Source organism: Cnephaeus nilssonii, assembly GCF_951640355.1.
Source record: "Cnephaeus nilssonii genome assembly, chromosome: 5".
Classification (NCBI taxonomy): domain Eukaryota; kingdom Metazoa; phylum Chordata; class Mammalia; order Chiroptera; family Vespertilionidae; genus Cnephaeus; species Cnephaeus nilssonii.
Genome location: NC_137076.1, coordinates 50,463,980 through 50,480,426, shown reverse-complemented (window position 1 = coordinate 50,480,426; position 16,447 = coordinate 50,463,980). Strand labels below are relative to the sequence as shown.

General features: G+C 42.5%; 2 protein-coding genes across 7 annotated transcripts in view; both read left to right on the top strand.

Annotated features, from left to right (window-relative positions):
* Nucleotides 1-4,661, top strand: part of LOC307099815 (uncharacterized protein) — a 96,691-nt gene extending 92,030 nt beyond the window's left edge. For all 5 annotated transcript variants that reach the window (XM_079771796.1, XM_079771800.1, XM_079771798.1 and 2 more), the window contains 2 exons: nucleotides 1,356-1,421; nucleotides 3,734-4,661. In XM_079771796.1, the coding sequence (XP_079627922.1) occupies nucleotides 1,356-1,421; nucleotides 3,734-3,775 (108 nt within the window). In that variant the 3' untranslated portion in view covers nucleotides 3,776-4,661. The remainder of the gene's footprint in view (nucleotides 1-1,355; nucleotides 1,422-3,733) is intronic.
* A 5,485-nt stretch (nucleotides 4,662-10,146) lies between these two features.
* Nucleotides 10,147-15,182, top strand: LRAT (lecithin retinol acyltransferase). 2 transcript variants are annotated; one of them, XM_079772389.1, is made up of 3 exons: nucleotides 10,147-10,532; nucleotides 10,618-11,158; nucleotides 13,432-15,182. In XM_079772389.1, exons 2-3 carry the CDS (start codon nucleotides 10,619-10,621, stop codon nucleotides 13,582-13,584), a joined length of 693 nt encoding a protein of 230 aa, XP_079628515.1. In that variant the 5' UTR covers nucleotides 10,147-10,532; nucleotide 10,618; the 3' UTR covers nucleotides 13,585-15,182. The 2 variants fall into 2 exon arrangements, with proteins under 2 accessions (XP_079628515.1, XP_079628516.1); XM_079772390.1 differs by lacking the exon at nucleotides 13,432-15,182 and adding an exon at nucleotides 11,318-11,621 and having other exon boundaries at nucleotides 10,147-11,158.
* Nucleotides 15,183-16,447: the final 1,265 nt, after the last annotated feature.

Sequence of the window (16,447 nt, the reverse complement as noted above, 5' to 3'; positions counted from 1 at the left end):
GACTTCAGGTTTTCTCACTGTGCAGAATATAGTTAAACATTGCTGCAGTTAAATATTTTACCCTTTGTTCTCCCTGCGTGATCTACAATAATAATGTGCTTCGTGTTGATGTTTACTGCTGTGTTGCCGACAATTACCTGAAAGAGAAGTTAGGTGCTTCACGGGGCTGGGAAAAGTTTAACTACATCAGAAAACAGGTCTAATTAAGCAAGTTTGTTCTATATCTATAAAAGGGTAAGTTGACTCTCACATGCGCGATACATATAAAGCTCTTGCTGGTGCCAATTGCAGGCGTGTGTTTCGATCTGTCATTGTCGATCATGAATTTGGTTGTTTTTGTTGACATTCTGAAGCTGAAAGAAAGCAGCAGTGTTGCACAGAAGTAACAATGGTGGTTAAATATGATCATAATAGTGATTGGGTAGATATAATTATCCCCATGTAACCGAAGTTGCTGTCATATTCAGAAATGAAGATGGAGGACCTCCTTTTGAAAGGGACTTGCTCATTCACTGTAAACCAGATCCCAATAATCTGAAAGCCACTAAAATGAAACAAATCAGATCCTGTTTCCTATATTAGATGCAATGATATATCCTATTCTTTTCCCACATGGCCAAAAAGGCTGAGTAATGGATATTGCATTAAGACTCAGAGACAACAGTGTAATCGACAGTAATACCAAATTGAACAGATGATGCGGAAAGGAAAATTTTCCCATTGAATTTCTTAAAAGTATTACTCCTTTGGGAATACTGTGTCATAAATTAGAATTGAAAGTAGATGCAATCAACATGCTACTGAGAAATCTTAATAGTAAATGGGGTCTTTGTAATGGTACTAGATTTATTATCAAAAGATTGTGACCTAACATAATTGAAGCTAAACTATTAACAGGATCTGTGGAGGAGAGGTTGTTCTGATTCCAAGAATTGATTTGTCCCCATCTGACACTGGCCTCAGTGTTAGAATAAGTTTAATCAATTTATCAGCCGTTGTTTTTATCAATGTTGTTTTTATATCATGTTTTTGTTATTTTTATATCATGTCTTTGTTGTTGTTATTGCTTTTTAATCAATTTATATATTATTTTCATATACATTTTACTAACTTTCTTTCATCTCTGACACTTCTATTATAGAGAAAGGGCAAATAGCGATATTAAAATATTTCTTCTAATTAATTTCCTTTTAATGTGCATGAATTCATGCACCAGGCCACTAGTTTCAAGTAAAATCTTACTTGCCAAAATTATTTATATAGTAATCACTTTTTTAAATGTGTGATATTAACATTGATAACCATAATAGAATTCTTTTCACACTCAGTACTTTCCTGTTTGATTTGTTCAACAGGGCAAAGCACTTGGACAGATGGCACTGGACATCCAGATAAAAGATGTTCCTGATTTAAAGTCATTAGTAGGTGGCTGAGAGAGCTTCTGCTTTGGGAAACCTATTGTTAGTACAAATGCAAAATTGAATAGGAGGTAAAAGAATATAGGAAATGTGCATTGAAGCAAACACCAACTAGATCATTTGAATGCCAGCATTAAAAATGTGGTCACTACAAGGAAGAAGAGAATAGGTGATTTTTAACCAATATAGAATTATAAACACCAAAGACATATGTGAGACAGACAAGAGAAGTGATAGATATATCCTTTAGGCATTTGATGATGTTCTTTTTTTCTGTCAAGCATCTACTTTAAAAACTTGATAAACTGTGATTTGTTTAATGACATATTCACTTTTAGAATATCTCTGATCCCCAATTCCAAGCTAGGGATAATCTTGTTATGTGTTTGAAGAGCATCTTACTGTCTTTTTAAATGTTTTTAAAAATCTTATTACCTATTCTAAACAATTTTTATACATAAGCATACAGATTAAGTTCAGGTTCAAAGAAGCAGTCTATTAATTAGTTAGAAAATGTTAACACATTTTCAGTATTCTCACACTGAATTAGGAGAAATAGAAAATATCTGAATATTTTATCCTCAGTAGAAAAAAGTTTGAAAAATTAATGACACAATGTCCTAATACTTTGAACTCAAATTAAATTCAAAGTTTGCTATGCAACTAATTTTCAAATGTTAGTCCAGGTGACATTTAACCACTTTTAATTAACTATCATTATTTTCTGTTCCGTGGTAAATAGTATGGTGATGATTTTGCAGTGAGTTGATATAATAAAAATGTGATTACAGTTTTTAATGAATCACTCTGATGAGTGTAGATACCCTTATGAGCACCGCACCCCACCCCATCCCTAATTTACTACTAGAGATTGACATCACTAAGTGAGAGCCTATTGTCACATAACAAATGAAGAAGAAAAAGATCAAGTGTTTAGGAACATGCATGATTAGGAATGGAATAAAAAACTCATTTTTTTTGTTTAGATTTTTACATAAGCAAATGACCAATATACTAGTACATGCATGAATTTCTTGAGGCATCTATGCGAACTTTGCCAACTGGCTGAGTTTGGGAGTTGTCTTCTTTAGAGTCTACAGCACAAACTAAAGACAGTACAATCGTTTTTACTACAACTTCCAAAAGTTTCTACAGTTGCACTTTGTATCTGCTTTCTCCTTTCCTGTCTTAGAGGAACAAAAGTCCTTACTCCTCCCCAGTTCTAACTCTCCACCTGTAGTTTTGATGAGGTTGCTTCCCATCTCTTCTGAGACTAACTTCCATCAGCTATCCTATTTTTCTTTGCTATATATTTTTCTTCTCCCCTAGTTTCCCTCTATGTACATATATCCTCATGTGATCCCCATTTAAAACCAACAAAAAGCAAATGAACTACATTTTTCATTTGATCCCCTCTCCTTTCCTTTACTGCAAAACTTTCTGACTTGTCTCCACTTTGTCTAGACCTTCCCTTTGCCTGACTCTTACTCTGTCAACCTCAGCAAACTGGCTCTGTGAAACTACTCTGGCACCTTTCCTATTGCCTAGTCTATTGGTCCCTCGACCCTCTTGCTAGCGTGTCTGAATTTGACACTACTGAACATGCCCCCCTGGTACAACTGTCTTCCTCAAGCACTTCCTCTCATTCCTCCTCAAGCACTTTGCAACTCCTTAGTGCAGCCTTGATGTGGAGCTTTCTTCTGGTTGCCTTCTCATCCCATTCTCTGTGCTATCCTTATGCAGTTTCACCTACTCCCAAGGTCTGAACCAGCAACCCAGACATTTATGACTCCCAAGTCTCTATCTCTTGGCCAGACTCCTCTCTAGAGATCTTACTTTATCTATTTGTGTACCTGTTACCATCCTTAGCTAGTTATTGGAGGGAAGAGAGCAAAAGGAAGTCAGAAATTGTTGACCATATTTAGCTGGGAAGCAGAGGCCTCTTTGCATCACCAGGAAGCTACAGCTTCACACCCCAAGAAATCGCAGCATTGCCCCTCCAAGGGGATTAACACTCCTCCCTTCCCCCTCCAGTACTGGATATGGTATGTGTGTGTGTGTGTGTGTGTGTGTGTGTGTGTGTGTGTGTGTGTGTGTAGTGGCGGGGGGCATTAAGGACATGCACAGTAGAAGTCAAAATGGCACAGGGAGAGGTGCTGGGCCATAGAGGCCTGTCAGTATAACCTGGGAAATGGTCCTTGGCTAGGGGGTGCAAGCCCAATGCAAGCTCTTGAAATCTTGGGAAGGTAATTGGTTGTTTTGGAAAAGCTCCTGTTAAAACCCGGGAGAACAAAGTTCTCTCTCTCTCCTGCTAGGAACCTGCACTCACCACCTGCGTTAGTGCCTTCTCACCGTAGTAGCCATGTGGCCTTAGCAGCTGCGGTGGCCACTGGCTGGGCAGACTCCAGATTCAGGCTCCAGTGGGAACCTGGATACTACAGCACAGCAACCTATGGCAGCCGGGAGCACAAGCTAAGCCAGCTGGATGCTGGAGGGAACTAAGCTTTACCATGGCACAGGCTCTCTGGACATTGACTCTCTTTCTGGCCCTGATTTTCCATGGAGAGATGGGACATTGGGGACCTCCTTTAATTTTGCTTCCTGAATAAATCATCCTCTCTTAGGGGTCCCTGGAAGTGCTTTTCTTCATAACACTGCAAGAATCTTACTTCTACCAGCAACATCCCCACTTTGAAAAGCCATAGACTGCTGGTATTCAACATATTCAAAAATTGAATTCATTTTCTTCCTCCCATAAACCTATTCCTACTCCTACCTTCCTTCTCTCAGTGAAGGGTTTTACTGGTTGTGCAGCAGGGAACTTCAGAGTCATCCGTGGCCCCACGTTACTCCTCTTACCACTCCTACCACCACCACACCTCCAGGCCACCACATCTTGCCAGTATGTCTCCAGAAATATCTTTTAACTTTTTCCCATGCCCCTCCATCTCATTTTCCATTGGTTAGTCTAGCTCCTTTTCTCATCTCTTACCTGGACTGAGTGGCCTTTTAATTGGTCTCTGCTTTTAGTTTCTCTCCCTTCTCCCACCTATCCATTCTCTACCCTGCCTCTGAGCTACCTTGGATCATCTAATTTCCCTTTTCTGGAAAACCTCTAGTGGCTCTCTACTGCCTACAGAATCTCTGCCTCCTTTATATTGCTGCTGCCTTAATTAACAAATAAGTTATAGTAAACTATATTCATTTTGGTCATTTTTCATATTATGAAATGTAATTTTTTGTTTTGCCCAGTGTTCTTATTTTACTGTTTTTTGTTGTTGTTTTCTGTGTTTTTTTTTGGGGGGTGGGGGGGTGGGGGGGGGGGGATGCCCCAACTGATTCCTGTCTGGCTGGAGCTGCAGCCTTTAATCTTTCCAAAGACAATAGGCAGGATTGAAGCCCTCAAAATAAGGTGCTAGCCAACCAGGAAGCTGGGGAAATCTTCCTCCCAGGAGGTAATGGATTCCTGTTGGCCTAGCATTCCAGGCAGCACTGAGCTAGGAGGCTGCAGGAAAAGGAGTCTGCTCTTTTTCCTCTGTTTCCTGAGGGAAGTTCACAAAGTCTTTCCCCCTACCTCCTTAGAGCTAGCTCTAAGTTTGGGCCTCTGTGCCTGGGGCCAGACCCTAGTATATACGTAAACAAACGGAAGAAAAACCACTGTTAAGATTCTCATTATTTATGTGCTCAATGATTTAATAATCTAAACATGAATTAAGAACAACAACAAACGCATCTTAAGGGAGGACGATGCTTTAAAAACATAAGTTTAGGAAATCAAATGTGTCAGGCTTAGGACCCAGGGGAAAGAAGGTCTCACAGGATAAATAAGAAGTCTGGGACACAGCCCTGGTTTTGCTTCTGACTTTGTGCCCTTGGGCAGTACGTTGAACTGCCCCAGATTCCTGAGTCTAAGGACAGTGTAGGACTACTGGCCGCTCAAATGCTGGGAACTTCCTGGCAAGGGCATACTAATGACCAAAAAAATCTTAACCAGCCCTTTCTATCATAGTGAAATAACTGATGTTAAAAACTGGACCCGAGGGTATTTGAGAAGCAGGGAAATGAAGTCTAAGTTAAAAGGTGTGGGATGCAAGTTTGAACTTCCAGGGTTGGGCACAGCACCTGGCATGTAGCAGGTACTCAGTAAATGAACGGATGCCATGTCTGAACTGATGGGAGGTCAGGCGTCCCCCAGTGATGATGGACCTGGGACAGGAAACCTGTGGCCGAGTCCTGATCCACACTAACACGGGGGCAGAAACAAAGTTATAAGCCTCATTTTCTTCCCATGTAGAATGGGGGTGATACTTTACAGAGTTCTGAGGATTAAGGGAGAAAATAGTTGTTCAATGCCTAGCAAGCACACAGGAAGCACACAATATTGTGACCATATCCTCCATTTCAAATTCTTCTCCGAAGACAGGGAGGCTGCAGAGGTAAAAAGTCTGTCGGTGGGAAATCCATTAGCCTTCCAGCCTTCTGCTGGATTCTGCATCTTGTCCCTGTGAGCGGAGACCTCTTTCTCCTGGAAACACCCCCCCACCCCCCGCCCCAGCGATGGTGAAGCCGAGAAGTTAAGTGGGTTTTGTGAGCCCCAATTTCAGCCTGCTTACCGCAGAGACCCAGCCGAGTCTTGGCCTGTGCAGCTGGGAGAAATGGACCTGGGCCTGAGAACTGCAGCTGGGAGGGCCCAGGGCCAGGGCCTGAAGCACAGGCCAGGATGCTGCTGCTGTCCCTGTTTTCCCACAGGGCTCCAGAGCAGCAGTGGCCCAGGTGAGAGTCCGCTTTTCAGTGCAGGGTATGTGCTGACCAGGAAAGCCTCTGTTCTTTCAGAATCACCAGACCTGGAGACCCATTCTTGTGCATTTAAGACGTTTGCACATTGAAACTTGAACAAGGCCCTTTAGACAGTCTGGGAAACAAGAGGTCTTTTTTAGCAACTAAGGGGGATTCTCGTTTTCCCAAATGATCAGTTCTGGTTTAGGAAGGAGAACTTTCTAATGTTAGATTTCTCTTAGGCACTTCCTTCTAACAGCAGTTGTCTTCCCATAGTTTAGTTAAAGTCCATGCAGGACTTTAGTGCAAGTGGGAGCCCCTTAGTGTGTAAACGTATTTTTATGAAGGCTTCCCCTAGGGAGCCATCAAAACCTGACCCTCGGCCATAGTAATATATGGACTCTGAGAACGTTGAGAACTTGCCTTTTGCAAGGTTACACTGATTGTAACAGGGAAGGAGAGGACAATCAGTTGAGCCGACAAGAGCTCCTTTGAGGCTGTATTTTCAATTGAAAGGTAGCCTAATCCTAACTCCTCCTCCCTGCTTAAGAGGTTCCAAAGAAGACAATCCACCTTCCGCTGCCTCCTTCCAGTTACCGGAATCGAATTCTAGGCAGGCGGTGGGGGAAATGGCTGCTTGCGGGCAACTTCATTGGAAAAAAAAAAATTAATGGCATAACATTTTGACTTAAAAATTGGGAGTCATCAAAGACAAAAATAACTTTCAAGAAACTATGAACACTCCCCATCCTGATTCATTTCCAAAGACAGCAGAGTGCCTCTATCTTGAGCATCCTACACGGATTCATGCCTCATCTACTGACCTCACCTCCTTTTTTCTTTAAGTGGCTCCCTTAAAGCAGAGGCTCCAGCAACAACATGAACCCCACCGGGAAAGAAAGAAAAATCAAAGGCAAATCACCTTGGCACTGCTTGCCTCTCACAAAGTGCCCTGGGGATGCGGCTATCGAGGGTCTTCAAGTGATCTCTCCTTAATATATTTTTGTCCTAAAAGAGCCCTCTGTGGAGCCATGAGGCAGTTAGTTCTCTATGCTTTAGTCTCCAGCAAATTCCCGAGATAGTGTTACAGTGCTAAACCGGTTAGTGACCCCCAGAGACGGAAATCACTAATTACCAAGTCCGGTTTTTTTATCTTCCCAGCCAGTTTGGCTCTTGACATTAAAGGGCTCCGATCTCGGCGCTTTCTGGGAACTGGAGCCCACTGACCTGTCCAGAGTCCAAGAGTCCGACGTGGGGTCCGCAGTACCGGGTACGCGGGGTCTTGATCAGACTTGTAAAAATGTACTTAGATTTCAATCCTGCAGCGGAGATGGCGTGCTGCTGCAAGCTAGCAAGCGCCCCGGTGCAGAGGGGTTTGATTTGTTTCAGCAACTCCACAGTTCAACACTTTATTTTTAAAAAATGTAGGGGGAATACCGGGGTAAAAAGGTTATTTTAAATTTCCACGTCCACTGCCTCTTTCCCCTTCTTCCACCTTTTTCTTTCGTTTCGTTGGTGGGAAATGGAATTTTCTTCTCTTTGCTGGGATTATAATGTGATTCAGGATCGTTTGCGAAATGAACAAAAGTCACTGGCAAGCGGACAACTGGGACCCAGCGCTGATGGCAGAGCTGGGGTGGGAGCCAAGGCCGGGCCTCCTCCCCGCAGTTCCAGGTAAGATGAATGGCCCTCGGTCCATCCAGAGCAGCAAGCCCCCTCCCCAGGAGAGGGGAGGATCTGCTCGCTGATGAAGCCAATTAGCCCCGTACTGGGTGGCTTAGTGGAGCCTAGCGAGGGTCTCCATTGTGCCCTGGTTCTGAATTTAGGTATTTGCATAATGCAGAGATTTTCAACCTGTGTGCAGCAAGGGGTACGTCAATGTGAAGCAAGACTTTTTAAAACATGCAAGATCATTTAACAAAACATACCTTTCAAAGAGAATATCCACACTCTTATTTCAATTAGTACATAGTCACAACATTAAAATAACATGTGGAAATCAGTATAAAACATTTTCAAACCACAGAATTCATTCCAGAGCCACACCATAAATTTCCCAGAATTGTAAGGCATTAACATTTTTTCTAAACAAACCAGTCCAAACAGAAATGAAGATAATTTTCAACCAGCGGGGGTACAATATATTAGCATTTTCTTTGACTCTTCCACATCCACTCCATCAGAAACAGTATAGGCACTTGTGCCATTCGGTTGTGGAAAGAGTTTCAGGGGGAATTCTTCACATCAAATGTGAAGTTGTGGGGACCCATGGCTGGAAATGGGGATACTTGTGAATGGAAGGTCAAAGCAGACAAGAGGCTTTGCTGCCCACCAGCGTAGCCAGAGCAAGGATGAATGGAATATAATTCCTGGTGCTGCTTGTTTCTTGGAAAGCATGGTGGAGCTTAGAACAGGGTGTTCTTACATCAGCTCTTTCCAGGAAAAACAAAATGGCGGGTGAAACTCATGGACCTGAACCCAAAGCCACTGTTTAACTCTCAATGGGCTTGGAATCGGTCCTTCTGTATTAGGGTATAACCTGTCACTCAAACACTGTGGTTAATGAAATCTTGTACAGATGTTCTTGGCCTTATGTTGATACCTGGTTCCCTGGAACTTGGTTATAATATAGAACATGATGATTTTGCTTACAGTACCTTCATAATGTCTCCTATATGATAACCACACTCAGCACATGTCTGTTCTGCCATGATTCATGAGCTGGCAGAGTGAGTGTCCATCTCTCTGTACCAGTGAAGAAAAACAATGTGTGTACTTTAACTACATACATACACATTGTATATACATATGTACACATATATGTAATTTTTATTTTTTTAAACACTGGGTACATAGTAGGTTTTTAATCAGAACTTCTGATGTGGGTGTTTTTGCATTGATTATACCGTGCTTTAAAAAAACAAGAAACCCAAAAATATGCAATATCTGACTAGTCAGGGGCACTGACTTATTTTCTCTTAGGTTGTCAAATTAAAAAATGACAACAACTAACACAACAATAGCTGTCCAGTGTGAATGAATAAAACGTATACCTTTTTTTTTTGTCAGATGGTCAGATGGATGGGCAAAAAATATTTTTGTGGTATGTTGCAGAATTTTAGTAACTAGTTTATATGTGCCATGAGATGAAGAAGGTTGAAAGTCGCTGGCATGGAACTGCGCAGAGTGGGGACCCCTGCCTGCCCAGCCTGGCGTGCAGGGCGGGTCAGCAGCTCCCTCACCGCTGCTCCGGGGACCGCCCGCCCCAAGCACCTGGTCACCGTGCAGGCGCTCAGCCAGGAGCTCAGCGCCTCGTCCTCCCTCGGCCACCTCTGGACGGCGGCACTGGAAAAGAAAGCGGCCAAGTTGGAGTGCGTGAACCGAAGCTAGGTCTCTGCAACCTTGCAGCCGGAGAAATAAGCTTGGCGTGACCCCGGCTCTCCAGGAAAACGTTAGGGGCTCCGCCGTTTTTCACACTGACCGTTGGAGCGGCGCGCTCAACTGTCACTGAAGTTCTGATCGGGGCGCGCGGAACCTGGACGCGCTGGGTGCCACCCCACCCGCCCGCAGAAAACAAGGGGGGGTTCGAGGCATTTAAAGGTGAGGAGGCTCGCGGCGTGTGGGAGGGACTCTGGTTCTACGGAGTTTAGGAAGGAATACGCAGGCTTTCGAGGCGCGCACACTTCGTAAATGCAAACACTTCAGCCGATGTTTCGGGGTATCCAACAAGTTAGGAAGATAAAAATATCGCCCGAAGGGACCCTCCACCGAAAACCTTCCCGAAGTACCCAGAACGTGCCCTGGTCCAGACGGGTGCGGACCCTTTCGCGCGGCCACGCCTGCGCCCCTACAGTCCAAAAACGCCCGCTTAAAAGCCGACATACTTGGGTCGTGAGTGCAAGAGGGAGCCTGTCTAAAAGGAGTCGCGGTGCAAAAGGCCGGAATCCCCAGGCGGCCGGCCCCCTTCGAAAGAATTAGGGTCCCACGCGCCCCACTCCCAGCGGCGCTGGCCGCCGGCGCCCAATCAGCGCTCTCGCCGGGTCTGTGACGGCGCTCGCCCCGCCCCCTGGGCGGTGATAAAAGGCCTCGGCGCGGCCCGCGGTGCAGATTGGCGTGCCGCCCGCGCCCTGGCACGCCGCGGACTCCAGGTGCGCTTCTTTGCTTGCTGCTCGCAGCACTGGTCTCACTGTCCCCACGGTCAGCCGCCGCCAGTTCCTCACCCGCCTCAGTGCCAGAGCAGTGCTACCCCCAGGCGTCTCCCCGTTTCCCTTTTCCTCCCCCTCCCCCCTCGGCTGTCGCTGTCGCCTTCCCCCCGCGGCATTGGTCCGCTGGCCGCAGGTGAGTTGCAGCGCAGCGCCCTAGTCTGGCCAGCTCACCTTGCCTGAGCGGCGGCAGTCCCCCCAAGACTCCCGTTTCCCTGCAGGATGAAGAACCCAATGCTAGAGGCGGTGTCCCTACTGCTGGAGAAACTGCTCCTCATCTCCAACTTCAAGCTCTTCAGTTCGGGCGCCCCGGGTGAAGACAAGGCAAGGAGCACTTTCCAGGAGCTCAACTCCTTCCACCGCGGCGACGTCCTGGAGGTGCCCCGGACCCACCTGACCCATTATGGCATCTACCTGGGCGACAACCGTGTCGCCCACATGATGCCCGACATCCTCTTGGCTCTGACCAAGGACAAGAGGCTCACGCAGAAGGTGGTCTCCAACAAGCGTCTCATCCTGGGCGTCATTGGCAGGGTGGCTAGCATCCGCGTGGACACCGTGGATGACTTCGCCTACGGAGCCGACATCCTGGTCAATCACCTGGATAAGTCCCTCAAGAAGAAGGCCCTGCTCAACGAAGAGGTGGCTCAGAGAGCAGAGAAGCTGCTGGGCATCACTCCCTACAGCCTGCTGTGGAACAACTGCGAGCACTTTGTGACTTACTGCAGATTCGGCACCGGGGTCAGCCCCCAGGCAGACAAGGTACAACAACTTGTGGCTCCCCGGTGGGCTGGGCGGGGCCGCCCCCACTCCCATCCCTAACCATTTCTGTCCCCTGGGATCAGGCATTGAGTTTAGATTAACAAAGGCTCTGGTGTTCCTAAGGGAGACGATGTAAGTAAATGGCCATGTGTCTTGCAGGACATCTCAAAAGGCGCAGTGGAGTATGGCAGTGCAGCACCGCTGCCCACTACGAGAGAGCCGCCCGGTTATTGCTACAGAAGTCATCAGGGTGTCCACCCAGCGTAGTTGAAATGACAAAGTCCGCCGAGTGCTCGCAACTTTTCCCAAGAGTTTCAATTGGCAGGAAGGTGTCCAGAGTTTATATTTAATCCGTAACACTGTGTACAAAGTGTTGTGCATTTAAACTAAGGAAGCTTGCAGCATTCTCCCTCTGTAAGCTGCAGAGAGTGAATTCCCCCTGCTTAATATAAACTATCAAAATTCCCAGGAAGAAGACCTCCCTGGTATATCTCTTACTCCTGTGTGGGCTTTAGACGTGTCTTTTCCAGGGTATTTTGAAATTTTTGTGTTGGCTTTCATCCCTATCTAGACTCCCTTATTGTTAAGCATCCTTTACCCATAAGCCCCAAAGGTGGGTTTTCAAGAAGAGCCATTGGCTGTTGGAAGGTAATTTTAATGCGTGAAGTAAAACAAACAAAAAAATATCAGAATTTAAGTTAAATTAGCCAGAAATCCAAAGGGTGTGTGTGTGTGGGGGGGGGGGGGGGGGTGTTAGACACATGAATTTGTAGTTCCTTTCCCCAGATCTCTTAAATTTTAAAAATAGCTAACATTTTAAAAAATGCCTGCAATGTCATTTGCAGTTAGCTTTCTCAGCCTGCCCCTAAGTTGCTAAATAAGTAGTGTTAATATTCAAGCTTAACAATAGAAGCCTAGGTAATCGCAAAATGACCTTCACAGTTGACTCTTCTTCACATTTATATGTTTTTTAGACCAAATGAATCTGAGTCTATGTAACCAATATTTTTATTGCTCCATATTTTGATTATTTTTTTGAGCCATGTGGGAGAGTCTTTCCTCTGCTGCAGAGCATGAAAGTATTATGCTTTTATATATATGGGTGCATCAAACTCCTTGTGATTATTTATAGAGGCACAAAGACTCAATCTAGGAATGCTTTTTTCAAGAATCACAGCTCTAGGCCTGTTTAGAAATGAACTTCACCACATTTACAAACATGGGCTCCAAAGTACAAAAAAGAAAACACATCAGATTTACTTAGGATCCAAGCAAATTATTTCTCCAAGGAAAACAGTATTTCTATCGGGTAATAAGGAGTTACCCTTTGATGGAATACATATAGCTCTGTATTATATATTTCTACAAAAAGCAACACAAACAGTGTAAGTACTTTTTTAAAGTAGTAAAATATGTAATCTGCATACGTAAGTAGTTGGAGTAGTTTTTCATCTTTGGAAACTTTGTAGGGTTTTACAGAAGTAGAGAGGGTTTTAATTGCTGTTGCTGCATAGCACCTCTTGTGAAACTTGAGTTTTTGTCTTCACTTTGAATAGTCTAACAATCTGGCCACAGAATAGACTTCCCAGGGGGGGGGGGAAATCCCCATCCCAATTTTTCCAGTTCTCAGAACTGCTTGTTGGACATGCTTTCTGAGAATTAGGTCTTTAATGCTGAAGGAGGACTGATTTCTACTTTCCAGAAACAGTGAGGAATTACATGGTTCTGAATCTCATTTTTGAAATCTCCATATATAAAACTATTACCAGGTTAACATGATAATTTCAAAGTTGTCTCTTAATTTTGAATTAGAAACTTAAAAGTTATTATATCACCAAATTTTAGAATGGCTCATTGAATGAATTGAATTCACCAATAACAATGGACAATTTATTATTTGAGATTAGAGATACCTTTGCTCATCTAATTTTAGAATATATTGTTATTGATAAACAGTTTAATGCTTTTAACATTCAATCCTGAACTTTTATGGGATTCCATTCTCTGTAGTTTTCAATAAAAGTTCTGTATTTATATAGGCAACTGCCATTGGTAACCTATTTGCCAGAGGTGTTATTTCAGCGGGCTGTTACAGGATGTGGAATCAAAAAACTGAACTCTCAACATCTGAATTCTTTCATAAGTCATAAGAGAAATTCTAGTTTTTCTGGTAGACAGAAAATAGCCTGGAATATTGTGCTTTATTATTTTGTATATATGATTCTTCTTAGACTTAGCCACCTTTTCTGACATTCTTAAATTTTATTTTCTAGTTTTGTGAGAATTTGAAGATAATTATTCGTGATCAGAGAAGTGTTCTTGCTTCGGCACTCTTGGGATTGGCGGCTATAATCTGCCTGGGCATGGCATCATATACTACTCTTCCTGCTATTTTTATTCCATTCTGCTTATGGATGGCTGGCTAACCTCACATCCTCATGTCAGTGTGTGTATTTTGTGTGTAAATATGTTTATATTTATAGAGCACAAATCAGTATAAGCATCATCAAGAAAAATGTGACCTGAAACATTGTGTTCTGGATAAAAATGTGATTAAGAATCACACAAAGCGCTTACTGTGTAAGCCCAAGAACAAGGCTTTCTGAATCTTCCTCAGGCAGTTCCATTTTGAAGCTCTGTGCAAATCTTGGAAACCTGACAACTGTGATAGACTTCATCATTACAAGAAAACCAGCCTCTAAGATGATGGCCACAGGAGATAGTTTTTTTTTTTTTTTTTCTCCTGTAATCACTGCTCTTCTCAGTTAGGCCAGAATCTGAAGATCAGAAGACTTATTGAATGAGATCATCAACTTTATTGTAAATTTATTCATTGAAAAACTTATATTAAACTGAAAGAATTTCCCTTGTTCAGTTGAAAACATGTTTGATGATTGGCCTAAAAAGAAATTCTCAATCTTTTTTTATATATTATAAATCCCAATGAATCAAGAATATTTCATTACTTGAAACTATATTAACAAAATTAAGGTTTACTGATAAAATAACTGACCAGAACTATGGAAATCTGTGTTTTCCTGCAGAAATAGCTACTATAGCATCAGTTGAACAATTTGATGTAGCTTTACTTAATAGGAAGCCTAGCATTCTTCCCCCTCCCCCTTTGACGTGTCACTGTGATCACTTTAAACGACTCTAAGAGGTAAATGGATATAGGATTGCAATAATTTGGATACTTGGAAAGTATATGTACCAATTAAATATGCGGATATCCACATACACTCAAACTGATGAGAAATTAAGTTTGTTCTTGACTGGTTTATTATCATACAAGTGTGGTTACTATACAGCATTTGTAGAGGTGAATGTTATAACTAATTTAGTCCATTTTCTTATGCCTTTGCCTGTGGTGTAACTTGCATATATGACTTCGGATGGTTTAGCTTTTAGAGCACGTACTAATGTACTTTATAATTTTTAAAAGCCCTCAGATTTGCTTTCTAGACCATTTTTTCCCCCCAATTTCATTGCCAAGTATAGCTCACATCCTTAAAAGAAGAATGCCATAGCAGCATATAAGCCCCAAACAAGTAGGACCCAAGGGAATAACTGTTAGGGATAATTTGTGTCTTAGTACTGCCAGGCATATAAATTGATTATACCAAGGCTGTTTTAATATTCGAGTTGAGATGTAGTGTTGTTAAAGCAAGCATTCAAGTACTTTAACTAAAATTAACAAATTCTAAAATTAAGCCAAAAGCTAGACTTGTATTTCAAGTATTAAAGTTGCTTCATAAACTACAAAGAATCACAAAATAAGTCACATAATGAGTGGTATGAGGAGGTGGGATGAGTCACTCAATAATCCAACCAGAACAAATTTAAGAGCAGATTTTAGTAACCGATATTTTATCACTACTAATTTACCCACAATAAATTCAGTTGGAGTTTAATTTTGTGTTTAATCATTTAAATATTTTGAATAAAACATGAAATGGCAATACCACACAATAAAGTGGTTCCATGGGCCTGTTCTGACCACTTAAGAAGTTATTTTAAGTATGTGCGCACAAAAGCAACCATCAGCCCTGATTGGTGTGGCACAAGTTGGTTGGGAGTCCATCCCAGGCTGGCTGCCCTGGATGTGGGCTCGATCTCCAGTACAGGCATGCAGGAGGCAGCTGATCAATGTTGATTGATGTTTCGCTTTAACATCAGTGTTTCTCTCCCTTCCTCTCTCTAAAAATCAATAAAACTATTCTTTAAAAAAAAAAAAAGCAACCACGATGAGAAATCCATTGTATTAGTGTTTTTTTCACTTACTGTGTATATTACCCTTGTAGCAATTGTTTAAAGTCATTTTTTAAAAATATGGTGTCCTCATAAGTAATTAACACCTTTTTGCAGACTTTAGTATTTTAAGTCACAAAAGCCACTGTCTGATGTTAAATCTGTGTTCAAAGATAATGATCCCTGATTAAATGCCAAGGGAAGTTCTTAAGGTTGGAATTAACATAATTAGTCTTGACTCACTTCATATCCTTAAAGCAAGATTCAATTCATCATTCACTTGAGTGCTCACTATATGCCAGGGACTGACCTGTTTCAATTTCATGGTCTAGATTGAATCATTCTAACCATATTAAAGAGTATACAGTGCTATGGGAACACAGGGGAAGAAGACATTAAATTGTCAAATAAATCTCTCTGAAGGAGGCAATGCTAGCATTAAGGTGAGAAATAGTAAGAGGTGATCTTATCACACTGATGTGTTGTTTCACTACTTAGGGGAAGAGGGATCTGAAGGGAGGTTTTATTTACTAAATGTTCCACAACACTAGACTTTGTTGAACTTAGGAGAAAAGGAGAGTTTTTGTTTTGTTGGCTCAGCTCGATTAGTTGCTTAACTAGGTAGAAAAAGATGCAAATATCCCTGATTATGGTTGTGGAAGAAATCCTGCACTATTAATGTGTCTTGTAATGAATTTCAAGACGGCATCATCAGTTAAGATTGATCCTTGTGATCCTGCCATATATGAGCCCATATATTTCTAAACTTCTCACTTGTGAAATGGTAATCAAGTAGTATCTAATGCAGCTTCTTATTGCTTATTTTGTTCTTTGCCATATCCAGATGAAGGTCAAATAGGACTACTGGGACTAAGATGAAATAATGCGTGAGTCGGTATTGTGCAGGTGTTAGGGATGAAAAGGTCAATGAGACATGGATCTTTTCCTTAAAGTTTATGGCCACATGGGTATAGACAACACAATAGAGCTGATTGAAGGCACAGAAAAAGAAGTGGTTAGTTTTAACTATAAGGCCAA

Excerpts from the sequence above, each read along its gene's own strand:
- LRAT (XM_079772389.1), top strand. The coding sequence starts at position 10,619 with ATGAAGAACCCAATGCTAGAGGCGGTGTCCCTACTGCTGGAGAAACTG. Across the intron at positions 11,159-13,431 it reads TCAGCCCCCAGGCAGACAAG|TTTTGTGAGAATTTGAAGAT; the intron begins GTACAACAACTT and ends TTTATTTTCTAG.